Source organism: Daphnia pulex, chromosome 4, assembly GCF_021134715.1.
Source record: "Daphnia pulex isolate KAP4 chromosome 4, ASM2113471v1".
NCBI classification, from domain to species: Eukaryota; Metazoa; Arthropoda; class Branchiopoda; order Diplostraca; family Daphniidae; genus Daphnia; species Daphnia pulex.
This window is the reverse complement of record NC_060020.1, coordinates 1862191-1881192: the sequence shown is the minus strand read 5'-3', so window position 1 is coordinate 1881192 and position 19002 is coordinate 1862191. Positions and strand designations below refer to the sequence as shown.

The window sequence follows — 19002 nt, the reverse complement described above, 5'->3', positions numbered from 1 at the left end:
TCAGTTTGTCAAGTAACTTCCTCACTCAAATGGACGCAACTAGTCTGGGTTTGTGGATTTTAATTCCTTTCCCCCCGGAGCTAACGTGACACGATATTACCTTCGTGAAACAGGTTTACTTTCAAATTAAAAGAAAAAAACATATTGCCTCCGGGGCCAACGCTTTACAAATGACTTTTATAAAAACGTATATCCGAGTCACGTATCACTTGTGATTATTTCCACTCAACGGGAGCATTGCCAGGAGAAAGAAGAATCGAAGCTGATGCGGTACCGCCGTACCGGTAGATAAGAAAAAGGAAACACATTAAAAGCAGGGAGAGACATTGGACAAATCCAAATGACGACGGTGGACGACGGGTCTTTTCAATTAAAAAATTAAAATTTCTAAATTCTTTAGTAAGCGATGAATTCCTTCTCGATACAAACGGAAAAGGTATATGCCTCGGGTACACTATAAGTATGAGGAACAATATAGCTCAAACGTGACAGCAAGGAAAAGAGGAAGAATTAAGTTTCAGACAGTTTGATAATCATCTTAACCTTTATCCACGCAACAAGTTCCAAGGTGGTGCCGGAGACATTCGTACCCATTGGTTGCATATTTTAATTCAGCATTTGTTTTACTATTTTTTAAATAATTGGGCATTCCGATTCTCAGCTGCTAACAACAGCTATTATTTTTATCCAAGATTAACATTTGAGCATCGGCGTTACCCTATATAAGATGTAGAACAATGTATAGCGTTAAGTTATACCTTCATTTGAAAATTAGTTTTCTTATTTAGCGAGAAGAAATTATTATGTTTGGGACTTGTCAGTTGTCACGCTCTCTTCAATACAGTTTTCATAGTTTAGTTCTGATTTAATCCATATTGTTACGCGGCAGTATGTAGTGAGATAAAATAGAAATTCCGCGTTTGATTTTGCTGTCGTCTTCGGAGCATTTTGGAACTCTGAACTTCGACTGATGATAATTTCCTGGATAAGTGATGCTCGCCAAACTACCTTGATCTTGTTAATGCGCATGTTACATGACATGTTACATAATTATGAGGTTAAAAAAGCGATAAGAAAAGGGGAAAAGTAAAAAAAAGAAGTAAAGATTGAGTAACCAACAATTTTGTCGACAGCATATTAACTATAATAACGAGAAAAAACGTTTGTTTACTTCCATCATTTTAACGAAGCATTTAAGTATTCCAAAAAGTAGAGCAAATTATCATGGGATAGTTGAATAAAAATTAAATGACTGAAACCCACTTCACTAAGAGAAAAGAGCTTACATGTTTGTTGCGGTATTATGGAAAATATAATATCCCATGAGGCATTTTGAAATTCTACAGAACTACGCATAGCTCGGCATAGCTACAAGTCAAATAATAAATTCTTAATTTTCATTAGAACTAAACGCAAGTGTTACCATTCGTATAATTTAAGTCTAAGTCGAAATAGACGTGCAATGCATAAAACGCAGTCAGGAAATATTGTTTAGGTGATACCCTTTAGCGAATCCCAATTCCTCGAACGACTAGACACGTATAGAGAGCGGCCCGCGTCATAGATGGGTGCTTGGAACTTTGAGTATTCGTAAGACCTCAAAGAAGATGGTCGGAACTTAGGCCCGTCTCTCTTGAAGTCACTACTGTCACTCAAATAGCTGAAAATGAAAAACAAATAAATAAATAATAATTAATATTTCAAATGACATTGACTTAAAAATTATATTTATTTTGGCTGTCCATTAATGGATTCGGTAAATTTACCGAGACGGGTTGTAACGAGTCAACTTCACGTTGGACGCCTTAACGGGAGTCAAGCGGTTAAGGACTGACGAAGCCGCATAGCGCCAATTTCGTATATCGTCTTCGATGTCCTAATAAATCAAAGTGAATATGAAATTTCAAATAAGTGAACACACACATTCGGTAATGAATGAAGCAAAAAAAGGTCAAACTCACTTGTATAGTGTTGGAGAAGGTATCCTTCAAGGATGAAACCGCATTGTATTTTTGCCCCTGAGTCATGATGCGCTCTAGATCGTCTTCGTCGTCATAGAGAGCCGAGTATCTTAACAGTCGCTCACGGGTTGAAGCAGTCGGTGACGCATTCAAATTCCACCAACGCCGATGTGCGGTCCTGGGTATGGCCGTATGATACGTCAGTATCTATACATATCAAGATAATAGTTTGCAGCAGCATGAACGAGTTTAAATGAGGAATAACTAATTTACCCGAGGAGTTGGCGTGACTGAATAGATTGAGACGCGTGGGTACGAAGAATAAATAGACGGATGATACGTGTTCCAATAAGTCGTCTGAAAATGAAATGAAAACGGCACATATCATTTTCAGTTATTAAAGATCACAGTTTCTCTATTGCCAACTAAATTGAACATGCGTGATCATTTTGGAGAAACTTTGTGAGACTGCTTCCTCTTTCTTGCACATGCATATTGCGAATGATGGCAAATGGAAGGCGGGACCGCTATTACCCCAAAGTAAACAAGCTCAAAAGCCAAGTTCTACACAGCAGATATCCAAAAAAAGCCAAGAGGAAGTTTCAACTGAAGGCAACTAAAACAAATAAGACGGAAAAAGGGGAAAAAAGGAAAAGAAAGATCAAACGATGGTCCCGTCCAAAATTAGATTCCGGGAGTGCTGGGAACAGGATATATACTTTGTAGCTATTAGCTATAAGGAGTTGCCGTAAAAACAGCTAGCTCACGCCTTTGCTCTCTTTTGGTCTTTTGCGATTTACAATACGTATATTTATACGCATAGCTATAGCGTGTGTACGGGAGTGCGACACTTGAATTATTCATCCTCCTGGTACCGAAGGAGATCGGTGAGAATATAATAAACAAGAAACCTGAGTAGTACACAGTTTTAGGCAACAGAACACGTATAGCCAACAGAACTTTACTGGCATGTAGATGCTCCGAAGTGATGACGTGTAAGGCGATAGAGAAGTATCCGTGCAACCGTAAGAACTGTCATAAGAACTCAAGTATCCTCGGTGACTGATGGGTCGATCGTAGTAAACATGACCTGTCATTGTAATCTCTTCTTCGTGCCTAAATTAGTATGAGGCTATATATAAACAAATCAATGAAAATGCTCTTACCTGGTTTCTTTTTCCAGCTGAAACGGTGAATCCAAAGTATGAGGTAATTATATTCCAAGAACTGCACGAGGAGCAATAAATATATCGGGGAACAAATTTGGTTTTTGAAGGTTAAAGTTTTTCTTCTCGTTCGGCTACTGAGTCTACAGAGTGCGTTAGGGAGTGTGCGTCGTGGGCTGCGTTTGTATCGTGACTAAACTGAACTAAATGGCAAAATGTTTCGAGTCCTCAACCACCAAAACAAAACTCATCCCTCGAGCGTTCGCAAGCGAGAACTTGAACGGACGAAACGGATGCAACTCGTGGATTGCATATCTTCCAAACTTTGACGATGACCAACGGTGGCTGGGTAATGGGAAAGTTATTTCAGTTGCTTAGTTGCCACTTCGAATTAGACTTGAAAAATCCGTTGATCATTTGATCAACCTACGGATTTCCATTGAATAAGGAACTGAAATACTTAAGCAGATTACAGTCGATAAGTTTGAATTTCAACACAAAGCCAGACTTTAGTTGTATAATCAGGGAAATGACAAAGACAATCTCCACGCGAAAAATGTAATTATTAAATCTGTGTTTTCCCCGTTTTCTATAACCAGCGACATCAAGATGTTGTGTAAGATTACTTCAGTAGGAAACTGCAAATAGAAAATTAATTGTGAAAATAAACGCCATCTATGTAATGTGTTCGTTAGTCGTTACCTATAGGGGTAGCCACCGGCTTTGGAACGGAAAACAGAGAGAATCAAGCTGAAGAAGAAAGCCATAAGGCCCAGACCGACAATGGACATAATCCTTCTCTTGCGAATGTCACCCTTTCCTGAGGCTGCTTCAATTATAAGAATCATGCCTAGCACGGTTACGGCAGCTAGATTAATACAAACAAAAAGAAAACAGAGAAAGTCGGCAAAGAGGAGAGAAACGGTAACAATTTAAAAGAATATACTTATTCCCATCACGATATATGTTTCCAAAACGAATTGTCCTTGTGAAGATCCATGGACATATGCGATATTGCCAGCATTGGTACGGTGGACGAAAGGCGGACCACGGATGTGATTCCACATTTGTCCAGATGTCATGGTAAATACAAAAAACTGCAAAGCAATATACACATTCATTAAATTAACAGACAAGAAATATTGCAGTTGTACGAGTGTTACCAGCGACATGACAGCCCACATGGTTTTGTTGTACAAGAATTCCAAGTTATTCCGCCTAAGGTACAGTAATCCTCCAATGACTGCAAAAAGTGCGACAAGAGCAATAGTAGCGGAATAGTTTGGTGGTCTAAGGACACGGATCTATGAATTGATGCAAGTATATGTGATTAAAACCAGCTACAGGAATCAAAATCTTTTTAAATTTTACTTGGATTTCTGTTTGTTCTCCAACCCAACGAGCCACTGCTTCAGCAGCAAAACCTACTCTTTGGATATCCATAGTATCTGTCTTCTTGGGCTTCCCTTTGGCTGGGAAATGCATGATTACAGGAGCAGTGTTTAACTTAAGCTAAAAATACATTTATATTTCATTAGTCAAATAGAATATCAGGTCAAATATCCTTCAGACCGCAATTCTGGAAATAAAAAACTAACTTGTTGAAAAACATCTTGAGCTTCATCAAAGTCAACTAAGGCAAAGAAGAGTTGATTAGTGAACATTTGCTGGTAACGGAATGAATTTGCCACTATGGTGTACTCATCTAACGCATGTCTGAAAAAAATTATTAAAATTTGTTTTAATTTCATTTGGGAAGAAATGGTTATCATTTAACATACTTGCAGATAGCACATTGGCGTTTTGGTGACAAAGCTGTAAACATCACTGCAACAGAATAATTTCTTGGTGATGTTCTGACTAGCTCACGATATCTGTTTGCATTCAATTTAATTACGGTTCGTTTCGAACTCATATCCATTATTTGTTGGTAACGGTCGTTCAAACCCGATGCCTGAAAGCCAACACGAAAGAAGCGAGCATTATAGTATTGTATTTTAAACCAATTGATTTACACGATCCAACTTACATCTTGCTTCTTCTTTTGACCCTCCGAAACACTAGCAATAGTTAAAAGGAGGAAAATGAGGGCTAGCCCTAATGTCGTAGGCTTAAAACTCATTGTTTATCGTTATTGCCGGCTGTCAAAAAATCTTTACTTGGATCGACTGTCAGTCTACGATCCTGCGTCTGCCACCTCAACAACAGTTCTCGTAAACATTGACGACAAATTACATTCTACATTGCAAGATCAGTGCCACCTACAAACATTTCCGGTTTTCACAGATATATGTGTGAAAACCGGAAATTTTTGTTTCTGAAAGATAAAACATTTGGCCGAAAATTTGATTATTTTCTAAAAATGAATAGAGATGATGTAAATTACTTATTGCAATTTTTTATTTTATTTTAAAATACCAAGTTTTAATAGGCTCCAGGTGGCGGTAATTTCTTGCGAAGAACTTGATTTAACGTAAGCAGCAGAACACGAGAGAAAAAAAAAATCGACATAAAAGAGCTAGGCGGGAAACACTTGGTCTTGACTCTTGATAGCTAGATCGTTTTTCTATATATATTTTCAGAAGTCGTTGCTTTTAGAAATCATCATGCCTTCTTTGGATAATTGGATTGAAAAACCTCAAGAGATCATTCAGAAAATCTATGGTAAGTTTTTTTTGTTAAATTATACCATAATATTATGGTTATTGAATATTAAGATGTTTCAACAGAGAAACATAGTGGCAGTTCACCTTGGGAAAAAGAAGTAGATGACTACTTCACATCAAGATTGACCAATACAGAAACTTGGACTTCTATTCCATCGCTGAATGAAGTTTTAATTAAAGATCTCAGACATGGACAGTTGGTCAGATTTCGTGGCATGTTTCAAGATCAACTTGGTCCTGAGATGTATGGCTCTGGTGCTCTTGTAAAGAACACAACTTCAGGAAGTCAGAAAAATGTTACTGGAAAATTCAAGGATGAACTTTGTCTTGGAGTAAGAAATATTCAAAGTTGTGACAGTTTGCAGTTTCTGATTACTTAAATTAATGTTATTAGCTTGATGAAGAAGTTGTCAACTGGAACACCACAGAAAGCAGATCTTGCTATTACTGTGTACCAATACCTGGTGAAACTCCTTGGGTCAAACAAATATCCTTTTTCCTATACCAGTTTTTGCTGTCTTGGTCTATTGAAAATATTTCCCCTTTTTTTCCTTAACTAAATGTTATACATCTTCAGAGAGAAAAATAGTTTGTCTGGCCTGCAGCCTTCTAGACCTGTATCGATTGGGAAAAAGCGGCCCTTGGAAGAAGAAGATGACAATGAGATGATGGATCTAGGTGAATCCAATAAGCGGCCTTGTCCTTTAACAAACGCCAACCCATCAATGAGTGTTACCAATGGAAATTTGGACAAAATTCTAAATTTTCCTCTTCCGTCATCCGAATCTGTAGGCTGTATAGTTAAAATATACAGCGAAGATGAGGTGCCACTAAACGATGTTCTAGAAGTGGTAGGTGTCCTTTCCTTTAATACCCCAGGCGTCTCTGATGATGAAGAACGCGAAGATTTCCAGCCTCCTTCGTCGATTGTCCCACGAATTCACTGCATTGGTTCTCAAAAATGGCAACATAATAACCCATACATCATCTCATACAGCGGCCAGAAATGGAATGAAGGTTTGCAATCATTATGAAACTATTTTTTTTTCTTTAAATAAATCATTAATATTTTCCCAGAATCAGCGGCTGTGGTCGAGTTGTCCGCTACCATTCGAGATGAATTGCATGGTTTGTTTACTGAGTTCTTCTTGGGGGACAGTCTCGCTGCTGATTATTTGCTGTGTCATTTGATGTCACGCGTGTAAGTTGACCCTTGTTTTCTTAGATATTTATTATTCTGGCTCAGTATTGCAGCTACCGACTGACTATGCCGTTCATTTGCAATACTATAGCCTAGACTAAAACTTGTCTAATCAGGTGGAGGTCAAACGAAAGAATAATTTGCCTCTGTATGCTTGGACAAACAATCCAAAGATCTTACATTTATTCAACATACCATTACTAGACCGAAAGATTAATTTAGTTCTTGTAACAGGTACAACCGGAAAGATTCGTTAGCGCTTGGCAAATTGTCATTGAATTTAACAAACGTCCCCATAGACAATGCGGTTTTACAAGAAAGCTTTCCTCGTTTTTTGTTCAGTTTGTTAGAACGCTTAGTTACCAAAGCGCATTATTTGCCCATGTCTCTTGAAAATCTGAATACTCTGCGTATGATCCCTAAGAAAGATTACCAGGAAAATCGACTGATTGCCGGTTGTCTTCAACTGAGTTCACAAACGCACTTAGTTCTCGATGAGACAGCAATGACAGAAGGTAGTCCTAGTTTGAAAACAAATTATTATTAGCTTTCATTAATTCTCGGATTGCACTGTATTTTCTTCAGGTCAACTGATAGCAGATGGAGTGCGTAATGTAACTGCGATTGGAAACATATCTTCATGGCAGAAAATCGAATATGATTTCAATTATCATCAAGTGGAATTTCACACCGATATCCCCGTCCTGATACTATCCGAACGTCGCTCTATTGTTGCCACAGATGTAAACCTACCGCTAAGGTTGAACATGTCACGTGGCCGTCCGTTCGCTGAACTCATTGAGAAATTGGAAACTAATGCTGAACTGCTCATGCAAATGAGAAATTATCTCACCGTAACCAGACTTTTGCCTTTCAAACTTAATGACGCCATTCAGGAGGCGGTTCAACAAGATTTTATTCAGAGTCGTGCTCCAGGTCAAGCTAATCCTATGTCCACTGAAGATTTCCACTTGTTGCTTGTTTTGTCTCGGTTGTTGGCCCTTACGTACGGTAAAACGGAGCTGCTGGACGTGTCTCTTTGGCAAAGAGCGAAGGCAATGGAAGCGGAACGTAAATCTCGCTTATCAAATTCCAGTCGTTGATATGCTATTATGTTGTGTATTTTTGTGATTTCTCATTTGTCTTAAAGGATTAAAAAATGGATGGATTTTTCATATGAGTCTAAAGTAAATTGCGCAAAGGCTACAAAAGTTTTATAATAGAAGTTACAGATCCTAAATTTTATCCGGCAACTATGCTCACACTAGCTTAAAGCGTCTGCTGTCTAGTGTCTAGTTTAGTTTCAACTACCTCCTACACGTGTGCGATCATTAGACATTAGTACACGAAGTAATAGTTGACAGTTGGCACCCTACTCCAATATTGGAAATGGTTTTTTTCGTTTGCAATGGATGTGGTACATCTGTAAAAAAAAACCAAGTGGAAAAGCATCAATATCAGTGTAGAAGGTCTCAACATCTGTCATGTGTAGATTGTTCTAAAGATTTTATGTAAGTAAAAACCAAATACAGTTAACAATTAGTGTCACAATTTCATTTAAAATATTTGAATTGCTTCAAAATTCTAGAGGAGAAGAATATAAATCACATATCAAGTGTGTGTCAGAAGAAGAAAAGTATTCAGCCAAAGGTTTTGTTCCTAAACCAAATCAGAACAAAAATGAAAGAAAACAAACTGAATGGGTGGAAATGGTAGATTCTGACTGTTTTTTAGTAAATATTAAAATGTATTATAATTTATGATTTACTAGGTGCAAAATTTGGTTGAGACTGTCGGAAACACAAATGATGAACTGAGCAGTGCTCTTCAACGCATTAGCCAATATGAAAATATCCCAAGGAAAAAGCCCAAGTTTATTGTAAGCAAATGTTGAGTTTTAAACCAATTGCAAAATGTTTATAATGTTATTCCTTTTCAGAATTTTTTGAAAAATGTTTTGGGAAATAGAGTACATCCAAGAACAATTGGTATAAACAAAGAAAAATTATTCATTATTGTTCATGTCAAAACTAATTTAATTTATAAATATATTTAGAACAATTGTGGGATGTAATTTCCAAAGCCCTCGAGGAACTACGTTTAAGCAAAGTGGTACCACCGAATACCAATATCAAAGCGAAAGCATTGGAAGAAACGGGAAAGACCTCTACTGAAGAAAATGGAATCAAAAGGAAGAATGATATTGAAAATGAAATCCCTGCCAATGGAAACAAGAAAAGAAAGAAGGAAGCTGTGCAATCGCAAGAGGATGAAATTCGCAAACAAGCGAACGATACTATAAATTCCGTTGGGGAAGCCGAGCAATCTGCTAAAGTTAAATGGTGTACGATTGGCAAGATTATTCTGCGCGCCCAGGATGACAAGGAATTGTCGTTGAAGAAGTTTCAGAAAAAAATCATTGGAGAATATTTACAGCGAATGGCGGATGCACTAAGTGCTGATGAGTCTGTTGAGGTCTTGTGGTCTAAGTGTCAAAAGAAACTTTCAAAAAATCCAAAATTTAAGATTCACAAAGACAAAATAAAGCTTGTCTCATGATGCAGTTGTCTGTGATGACGAGATCGACTTACCAATTAAACGATCTATTTACTTGTTAGCCAATATCTTTTTTTTCGTGGTAAAGTCCTTATAACATTTAATCTTTCTTATTCTCTTATCTTGTCTAATACTTCGAGATCGATTAACCTCATTGGTTCCCCGAAACCGAAAAGGCCGAAACAAAAAAAAATCTCCTGTAGAAAAAAAAAGGCGGAATGCAAAAACTTATCATAATCTTGTTTTTCTTTCAGCCTCGTCAAATATTTCGAATTTCGAAAGGATGCTGAAATAAAAAAAAAAAGATAAAGGATTTTATACTTGCGTTGCGGTTTTTGGTTTTTGGCATACAGCAAGATAAACTTTCTGTATTGCAATGACTAGGGCAGCTAGGCCGTAGGCCCATTAATTCAACGATCGAAAATTGACGAATAGAAATTTATAAATTTAAGGATTTATCCTACTCTCTTCGTCTCATCACAGATAAAGACCACTTCTCTTTTCTTCTTTATTCCTTCTTTATCCTTCTTTATTCTTTACACCACTTGTCTTCTTTACCTATGGTCTCATCTCATGCTCATGACTGAATCAGTCGCAACCTCTGGTCGCACCGTATTTCTTTATAACTAATTAACTATATTGCATTTACATGAGTTATACCATAGCTCTGTCTCTGATCACTTGCACTGTTTTTTTAAATCATTATTTAATCACTTGGAATCACTTCAAATAAAAATAAAATGATAGGCCTAAATCATTAGTGGTTCGAATATGGCAACTTCGCATACTAGAAAATTCTGATGTAAAGTTGTCTGCTGTTCTTTGGCATTACCACGTGCATTTAACGTCAAGTTTGGTTCTTGTTCTTGGCTTAGTCTTGCAAGTTGTACCGGAGTCCAGAGGTAGGAGATAAAATATTATATTACAATGTGATGTTTCTTACGCTTTTATATTAACTAGTCTTTGAATATACACGTTCTATTGATTCAGAATTCTACATAGTTCATCATGGTTCGTCATGGAAAACACTCACACGCAAAACCTGACCAAAGCGCCGAAGAAAGAAAAGAAGTATGGGTTTCTATGGTTGAAAAATTAATCAAATCAGTTGGTGATTCTGATGAAGATTTGACAATCGCCCTCGAAAAAATTTCTCGAGCGAAAAAAGTTCCAAGGAGGTGGTTAAACTTAAACAAACCAAAGTTTGTGGTAAAAGAAAAGTGCTTTTTATAGTTTGGGAAATAAGTTCCTAACCAAAAGATTTTATGGGTTTTGATTTCTAGAGCTTTTTGAAGTATCTCCGATATAAAATTACTCCAAGTGTTGTTGACCAGCTGTGGGAATTGTTTTCCAAATCCATAGATGTGGAAAGGAAAAAAGAAATCAAGAGAAACACTAAACCAATTAAAACAGGAAATACAGATGGGAAAATTGATGAAAAAGAAGTTACGATTGAAGAAAAAATGGAAAATTGATACAACACAAAATTTCATAAGAAATGATTGAATAATGTCCGAACTCTGAAATGGAATTTTTTTATGATTTGGTATGACAATATCATGCTTGTCTCACGTCTCACGATGCTCTCGTCTGTACTGATGAGATCGGATTATCTAGTAAACGACCAATTTACTTGTATTTGTTTTTTGTTTATTACTCCAATAGATTTTTGCGATTATCCACCTGAATATCTTAGCAAACTCACGGGGTTTCTTGCTCAAAATAGTTGAATTTTACATACAGTTGATTGGCAATTCTAAAATGGGTGTCCCTAAACTATGGACTTGGACAGTCCATTTTGGACTACTAAACTATGGACTTCGATCGAAAACTATGGACTTCACCAGATGGCGCTGCCTGTCCGAAACTATGGACTTAGGGACCTAAAATATGGACTTTAACCTGCAGAAACTATGGACTCCATCAGATGGCGTTATATCCGAAACACTGGACTTGGCGTCTAAAGTATGGACTTTAAATGTATAAACTTGGCTTAGATCCGAATATTTTCGCTTAAGTTTTAAACGGTTCAATGAATATATCTTTTAATTAAATTTAAGCAAACCACAAATTCATTCTGAATGGTGTATTGCGAGTATTGATACACGATTTACAAGGTACATTTTGAACATTTCAAAAAAGGTTTTATTATTCTTGAATTGACATTTGAGAAAAGAAATAAAACAAAGTCATTTAACGTTTAAATGCAAGATGAGCAATACCAGAGCACTTTTTTGCACTTGATGGCAGATTCGGGTATGTTCTCGCATTCCGGATGGAAATTTTATTTGCAAATGTTGCACTGTACCATAACGTGAAATTTTTTAGGAAGGAGTTTATGAAATCCAAAGTCGGGCATCCGACACACACAGAAGAGGGGAATGGAAATTTGTTTCTTTGGTCTCCAATTTGAACGCGTTCGGAGTCCTTTGGTTGGAAAAGGAATGATTGCGCCGTCGGAAATGCATTTCATTAGATGGGAGCGCATTTGTGACCCATCAAACCTCAATTCAGATGGATTAAATGAAAATGCCAAGGCTGTCGCAAATGCGATGGCATATAGTCCGCAACTTCCGCTTTCTTTTTGGCTTTCGCATTACCCATTATACCCATTATTTTTATCCCTTTATTTTTTTAAGATATGGTAGTGGTTTTGTTAATAATGGAGCTATTGATCTTTTAGGTACACAGTATGAACACATTTCTCAAAAGAGGGAATTAATTTTAAATGTGCTGCAGAACCGCTTATGTCTCTAAAGACTGCTCTTGCCCTATACGTTGTTTTATATAAAAGCAAAAGTCAATTTTAAAAAAATGAGATCTTAAGTATGAATCGAAGATATAAAAAGCATAGCTCATCATCTGATAGAAAGCTTAAACCTATTAATTAAGCACAAAAGATATGTAGCTCATGCTTCTCTTGCAGTTGGTGCTTTACTTGGACAACCCGAATTTTCAATTTTATCTTTAGAACCGGGTAAACTTAGTGAAAGTAATGTGGATATAGCCATATAGGAGGAAGGAATATTAGTTAAATTCGCAAATAGAAGCTTAAAAATGTATAAGAGATTTTGCCTTTAATTAACTCGGAAAAACATCTTGTATTTAAACCGTTTTATAGATCGGATAAAGCAAGACAGCGAATTAATAAAAAATAATACTTTAGAAGAAATTAACAAAATAATAGAATATTTTACAAAAATATATCCTACCGCCGACGGAATTCTACCAAGCAGTGTTTTGGCATTTGATACCAAACAAATTTTGGCTTTAAAAAAGTAAGTGTCCCGCCAGCTCTAGAAAGCTCGTGGCTTCTTGCAGTTTATTGAACGGACGTTAAATATATAAAACAAAAAAATGATAGAACGATTCGTAGTTTATGTTTTATGTTGAATTTGGATAAAGTCCATACTTTTCAGGAAAAGTCCATAGTTTAGTATGGTCATTGGTGGAGCGTTCAGGTTCTAAAATATGGACTTTGACAGGCAGCGCCATCTGGTGAAGTCCATAGTTTTCGATCGAAGTCCATAGTTTAGTAGTCCAAAATGGACTGTCCAAGTCCATAGTTTAGGGACACCCTTCTAAAATGGTATTTATAAAAGCAGTGAGGTGCTGGCTGAGATGAATTGCAAATTCTCTTTGCAATACAAATGATAAGAATCAAAAGAAATGCGTGGTGTAGAAATTAATCAAATTATGTAGAAAAAATTGAATGATTCAGAAAATAATTCCATTTCATTAGATTAATTCAGATTTTTCCGGCAACTACGCTAATGTGTTAGTCTGCTATGTTATTTCTGTAGAGTACACAACCACGTGAATTATTTGGTCACAAGCAAGCTACGATGGTTTCTTTAAGTTTTGATAAGTGTGAGTCGCCTTTAATAAAAAAGGAAATGGAAAATACTTTGACTAAGAAAAAATTAGCCCAACCTAATTTGAATAAAAGGCGAGCATGGACGTCGATCGTTGAAAATGCGGTTAAATCTGTAGATAGTAACGAGGAATTGAAGACTTCACTCCATAGAATTGGCCAAGCTGAAAAAATCCCCATTAAATGGAATAGAATGAAAAAATCTGAATTCTTGGTATGCAACTTGTATACTGTGCTAACTTGATGAAATAATCATATATAACAAAATTATTGACATTTTCAGACATTTTTGGACAACATCAGTGGTTATCAAGTAAACCCAAAGATCGATGGTATGCTTCATTAAATTAAAACTTTTATAAATACCTAGTTAACGTTTTTTTTTTGTATGTATACATAGAACAATCATGGGAACTCGTGTCTAAAGCTTTGGAAGAACAGCGTAATAATAGAGCTAAGAATGACAAGAACCACATTGAAGTAACCAAGAGTGTAGTTGCAGTTGGAAATGAAAACAAAAGAAAAAGTGATGACAAGTTAGTTGGTGGAAATAAGAAAATTAAAATTGAGACAGAAGTAAGGGAACCACAAAAAAAGGAAAAAGGTACATTTGAAGAAAACGAAAAGGCAAAAAAGTTAAAAATCAAGCTGAATAAATCCAGAAATGAAAAAATTAGAAAAATGGAAAAAGCACAGTGGCAGAAAATTATTCAAAGTATGATACCAGAAGCAGGAAACAATGATGAATTAGTACAGAACCTTCAGAGAGTAAGCAATGCTAGCAATTTTCCACAGAAAACAAAATGGGGTTTATTAAATAGAAAATATTTCATGGTAAATAGTTGAGCAATTTTTATATTTAGTAAAAATAATTATGATTCATTTCTCTTTCAGTCTTTTTTGATGAACATGCCTGGTTACACTATGAACCCAACAATAACTGATCAACTTTGGACTATGGTTTCAAAAGCCTTGAAAAAAATTCAAGAAAAAAATCATGGTGGAACATCAGTTGAGTCAAATAAGGTCCCTAAAATATTTAGCAGAAAGGAAGCCTGGGCTGCTTTGTTGAAAAACATCATTATGGAAAACACAGATAGTGATCTGACAAGTAATCTTGAGCGAATAAGCAACGCCGAAAAGTTCCCAAAAGATCCGAATAAACTTAACCAGAAGAAATTTATGGTAAGAGTTTATATAAGTGAATAAAGAAAGTTTCATTACAGTAATGTGTATAAAAAAATTATTTAGAATTTTTTGAACTGCCTTCCTTCTTATCCAACAAATCTTGCAAAAGATGAGAAATTGTGGAATTTGTTTTCAAAGGCTTTAAAAGAGCGAAAGGAAAGCAACGCTCTGAATACTAACGCGATCAAAGATGAAGATAACGGAACCCAAGGAGATATTCCAAATGAAAATAGAAGCAAGAAGAAAAGGAAGCAACAAACTGAAGAAAGCAAGTCTCAGGTTAAAGGATCAACTAATCAAGCTGACGATAAACTGAATCCTCCCGAACAATCCATCAAAGTGAAATGGTGCACGATTGGAAAGAAAATTTTGCGCGCCCAAAATGACAACGAGCTACCCTTGAAGAAGTTTCAGAAAAAGATTGTCGCAGAATATTTAAAACAAACTGGCGGCAATAGTGATAATGAATCTGTTGAAGCCTTGTGGTCCAAGTGCCAAAAGAAACTGTCTAAAAATTCAAAATTTCAGATTGTTGATGACAAAATCAAAATGATTTCACGATGATGACGTCTGCCTGTAATGACGAGACCGATGAATCCATTAAACGATCCATTTCCTTGTTAGCAACATATTTGCCCTTTCCAACAGGTGGTTAATCTACTCCGGTTCCCTTGCGTGGACGATTTTCGAAAGAAGGTATGAGCCCAATTTAAATTCTTAGTAGCAATTAAAAATCTTAGTACAACTACGTAAAGTTTACTCGCTTTGCAGCACCGTAGATGCTTTTCAATATTATTTAGCCGACAAACGAAGGAAAAAGTTCTCGTAGGGAAGCCCAGATTATTAAATACGATTATTATTACGCCTTCGCCCCGTCTTAAACCGATGAATTTATTTCTTTCTTTTAAAGAAATGTCGCAGTCTACAAGGATTACGTGGCTGATTTACAAAGCTCTGATTGGCTAGTTTGGTCTGTCGTATTTTGTGTTTACTTAGCCCTGTTGCACTTGATTATTGTGTGTTAGTCCCCACAGCTGTTTATTGAAACGTGGAGCCACCAGATCGCAGCAGAAAAATAAGGGGGGATCTACGTGGCGTTTGGTGAGGTGGCCGTTCGTGATAGGTCGAGTATTTTTTCCGAGCTACGGGACTTGAACGAGAGTTGGTGGGATGAAATGGAACGGACGATAAGCTGCCGCCGGGACGAACAAGCGGAGAGAGGGAGAAAACAAATCAAGTTTTATAAGAACAAGTGATTCTCTGATAAACTGAAGGGAGAACCAGTAAGGGCGAACAACCGAAAAGAAAGGCAATGGGAAGAAGAAAATAGTTATATAGCAAGTTCTTGTGGGTTGGAAGAAGGGAGAGAGAAGCTAGAGGTTCTGTCCTAACGGTACATTTCAGCTGTTAGCTGGCGGCAGTGAAGCTTTCGTGCCGAGATAGGGTATAACGTATACTATACACAAGGGCAGAAACGGTGACACGGGAGGAAAGCCGAGAAAACTTAGTCTTATCTCAACAGGGCAGACATTTTTGTTGTTGTGTTCACTCCCTTGTTGGTTGTTTGTCTCTCTCTCTCTCTGCCGAGTGTGTGGCAGCGTTTGGAATCGACGGGTTTAGGTTAGCACAGTTGCGGTTCTACACAGTCTGACGGCCGCAGTGCCAGGAGAGAAGGAGACGGGCCCCACACACACACACAACACTCGACAGGAGAAAAGAATAACAAGTGTCTTATTTTGCTATCCCGGCAGATCGACACGTCCCACAAACTCACGCAGTAGGTACGTTTTTCCATTTTGATTGTATTCGTTTGTATAGTGTGCATAGTATATCGAATGTGGTTTCCCCATTTCTTTGCCACGATAACCAACTCGACAAGTGTTGCTTCACCGTATTGTGTCCAGCTTTTTTGAAACCAGCATTGCCTTTTTTCTCTCGTTCACTCTCGTTCGGCTGCTGCTCAAGGAGCTGCAACTTTGACGCGACGCTCGATCAATATATTATATAGTGAGAGCAAGTTTGCTTCGTGCCTGCGCCACACACTGCAACAAGCGAGAGGCACAAGAGATCTGGTCACATACTATTTTTTGTTATTCGTTATTTTTCAGAGTTGTGCATTGGTTTTACTGCCGGACACACACACAAAAAGTGATGGATATTTTTTGATTGTTTGTTTGTTTGCTATTTGGTTTAACACCCTTGTTTTATGTTTTGTTTGTTTAACTCGTTATTTATTTTTATTTTCTTCTTTCTCATATATCTGTCCGCCTCATTTCTTGGTCGGACCAGCTCGCCGCAATCATGTCGGATCCCACCACAGCTGAGGAAGCGGCGGCCAAAGCCGCTCTCGACAGTGCCCAATCGAGTTTCTTCCTTTCGTCCAAATTGATTTTCCTGCTGGCTCTGATGGTTCCGGTCGCCCTGTTAGGTAATCCACATCTTGACAAGACTTATTCTCTGCTATACAGGCCGCCGGACATGGACGTCCAGTCTAAGCCAAACAATGCCCGTCTTGGACTAGAGACATAGAGCGTGAGACTTTAGAAGAGTGACAAAACGCCACTCCATCTCTTAGCAATATATAAGACGATATAGCATTTAGAATAGCGTATAGAGAATGCGCTATAAACCATCCATCTATTTGGCTTCGGCCCGTTTAATTACGTTGTGGCCAGCTATTACTTGCTGGAGGTCTCACCGTCGCCTTCGCTTGTATAATCCAAACGCAATTAAGCCGTTATGACGTCAATGCCATTCTATTAGTTTGAATGTGTAGTACAGTATAGTGCGGTGCCGGATGGGTTGGCTGCGCTATTATTATTGTTAATTCTGTAATGGTATGGAATGAACGCATTCATTAATTTCGACATTTTCTTTTCTTCCGTTGCCGATCCATCCACCGTGGATATACGTATGCAGGACTATTTGCCCGGAAATTGTTGATGTCCGAGAAGGAGAAGGAAATTCGACGGATGGAGAAGAAGAAAGCCAAAGAGCAACGAAAGAAGAAATGAATAATCCCCATCAGGAGCAACTGACGAGAGAACACGAAGAGAAGAAGAGCATATAGAAAAACGAAAGGGATGATGATGAGAGAGCGACTCTATAGTTGAAAAAAGATCTTTGCCCGAACACTCCACCCCGGGAACAACAAAACCAAAAAAAAACGTCCAGGCTGCTGCTGCTGCTAGCGAAGGGTTGCTATACGTACGTCTCTCTTTTTTCTTTCGTTCCATTTTCTTGATCTTTTTTTTCTTCTTCGTTCTATCACAAGAAATAAAAAAATAAATCCCAACATGGTCGTGGCTCATACTATATTCAACACCACCCCTTAAAAACAAAATGGATTTTTTCGCTTGCTTCCCAAGAAATCCTCCGGTTTTTGATGATCGTCCACCACTTGTAATAAAGCGAGCGATCCGTGCTCTCGTGACGCGACTGATTAACCACGTAGCTGCTTCTCTCTCCCTTCTTTATTTTTATTTTTATTTTGAGTTCTTTTTTCTCTTTGATATACATTCGTTACGTGTGCAAGAGCTCCAGCCAGAAACCCGTCTATTTATTAGCCCGGAGCAACAGAGCAGAGCCCAGGGACGGAAGAAGACGACGATAAAGCTAAAAAGTTAAAAAAAGGGAGAAAAAAGAAAAACAAATGAGATAGGAGAGAGAGAGAGCTTGACGTCTAATCATTGAAGCTAATCGTGAAATGGGAGTAGCCTTTTACAGCGATAATGCGAAAGGACAGCACATGCACCAAGTTGGAAATAAGGAAAGAAAAAAAGAAAAGACTCGTGAACTTTTGAGCTTGCCGTCGTAAATATAAAGTGGCGCACTACTGTACAACTTAACTTGCAAACCGTTGCAGTGCAGCGTTTGTTTCTTGTACTTTTACTTTTCCGGTTTAGAGTGAACGCGGGAGGGTAAGTAAGATTTAATCTCTCTGAAAACGCTATCGTGACATTTTCTGCCATCAAACAGTAACACTCTATACGCGCTCAGTCACTCTGTATTCTGATTGGGCGCTCACGTAAAAGACCTTATACTCTTTTATACCGCCGCTTTTTCTCTCTCTCTTGAACGCTCCTCTTCTTCCCGTTTTTCGCTGTCTTTCTGCCGTTCAATTGGATTGCCACCACTACCGAAAGTGTTGGTCGATTTGTTGGGTGGAAAAATAAAAAAGGTAAAAAGGGAAAACGAGTCGTCGCGCAGAGTTACTTTTGATGCTGCTGCTGCAGATAATTCCAGCGGCGAATCAAAAAGAAACATCGACTGTATAAACGGGAGCAGCGCGCTCCATTAAACTCGGTTCCGAGATGGAACAAGACAGGAGAAAAAGCTGATGTACTTTTTGGTCCGTCTCAATCTATTCCTCCCGTTTCTGACTTGAATT

The 19002-nt window shown here is 37.7% G+C and overlaps 5 protein-coding genes across 13 annotated transcripts; 3 read left to right on the top strand and 2 right to left on the bottom strand.

Annotated features, from left to right (window-relative positions):
- Positions 1-96: 96 nt before the first annotated feature.
- Positions 97-3474, bottom strand: LOC124192416. 4 transcript variants are annotated; one of them, XM_046585679.1, is made up of 7 exons: positions 3128-3474; positions 2927-3069; positions 2235-2318; positions 1962-2168; positions 1767-1876; positions 1503-1660; positions 97-1014 (listed from the first exon to the last, which is right to left on the bottom strand). In XM_046585679.1, exons 2-7 carry the CDS (start codon positions 3056-3058, stop codon positions 866-868), a joined length of 840 nt encoding a protein of 279 aa, XP_046441635.1. In that variant the 5' UTR covers positions 3059-3069; positions 3128-3474; the 3' UTR covers positions 97-865. The 4 variants fall into 4 exon arrangements, with proteins under 4 accessions (XP_046441635.1, XP_046441634.1, XP_046441631.1 ...); XM_046585678.1 differs by having other exon boundaries at positions 393-1014; positions 2927-3093; XM_046585675.1 differs by having other exon boundaries at positions 393-1014; positions 2927-3077.
- A 156-nt stretch (positions 3475-3630) lies between these two features.
- LOC124192413 (tumor suppressor candidate 3-like) lies at positions 3631-5559 on the bottom strand. Its single transcript, XM_046585672.1, has 8 exons — positions 5157-5559; positions 4909-5081; positions 4726-4843; positions 4499-4639; positions 4291-4431; positions 4074-4224; positions 3830-3995; positions 3631-3765 (listed from the first exon to the last, which is right to left on the bottom strand). Exons 1-8 carry the CDS (start codon positions 5247-5249, stop codon positions 3750-3752), a joined length of 999 nt encoding a protein of 332 aa, XP_046441628.1. The 5' UTR covers positions 5250-5559; the 3' UTR covers positions 3631-3749.
- A 58-nt stretch (positions 5560-5617) lies between these two features.
- Positions 5618-8169, top strand: LOC124192410 (mini-chromosome maintenance complex-binding protein-like). The gene is made up of 7 exons (XM_046585665.1): positions 5618-5791; positions 5857-6125; positions 6188-6280; positions 6363-6810; positions 6871-6994; positions 7229-7509; positions 7580-8169. The coding sequence occupies exons 1-7, from the start codon at positions 5734-5736 to the stop codon at positions 8095-8097; spliced, it is 1791 nt and encodes a 596-aa protein (XP_046441621.1). The 5' UTR covers positions 5618-5733; the 3' UTR covers positions 8098-8169.
- Positions 8170-8286: 117 nt separating this feature from the next.
- On the top strand, positions 8287-11188 carry LOC124192415 (cell growth-regulating nucleolar protein-like). 2 transcript variants are annotated; one of them, XM_046585673.1, is made up of 7 exons: positions 8287-8505; positions 8583-8706; positions 8766-8873; positions 8934-8982; positions 9051-10452; positions 10541-10759; positions 10834-11188. In XM_046585673.1, exons 1-5 carry the CDS (start codon positions 8384-8386, stop codon positions 9551-9553), a joined length of 906 nt encoding a protein of 301 aa, XP_046441629.1. In that variant the 5' UTR covers positions 8287-8383; the 3' UTR covers positions 9554-10452; positions 10541-10759; positions 10834-11188. The 2 variants fall into 2 exon arrangements, with proteins under 2 accessions (XP_046441629.1, XP_046441630.1); XM_046585674.1 differs by having other exon boundaries at positions 10511-10759.
- Positions 11189-13318: 2130 nt separating this feature from the next.
- LOC124192411 (cell growth-regulating nucleolar protein-like) lies at positions 13319-17664 on the top strand. 5 transcript variants are annotated; one of them, XM_046585667.1, is made up of 8 exons: positions 13328-13638; positions 13708-13756; positions 13825-14258; positions 14319-14609; positions 14676-16389; positions 16721-16760; positions 16902-17040; positions 17532-17664. In XM_046585667.1, exons 1-5 carry the CDS (start codon positions 13396-13398, stop codon positions 15174-15176), a joined length of 1518 nt encoding a protein of 505 aa, XP_046441623.1. In that variant the 5' UTR covers positions 13328-13395; the 3' UTR covers positions 15177-16389; positions 16721-16760; positions 16902-17040; positions 17532-17664. The 5 variants fall into 5 exon arrangements, with proteins under 5 accessions (XP_046441626.1, XP_046441623.1, XP_046441624.1 ...); XM_046585668.1 differs by lacking the exon at positions 16721-16760 and adding an exon at positions 16578-16684; XM_046585669.1 differs by lacking the exon at positions 16721-16760 and adding an exon at positions 16578-16684 and having other exon boundaries at positions 14676-16393.
- Positions 17665-19002: the final 1338 nt, after the last annotated feature.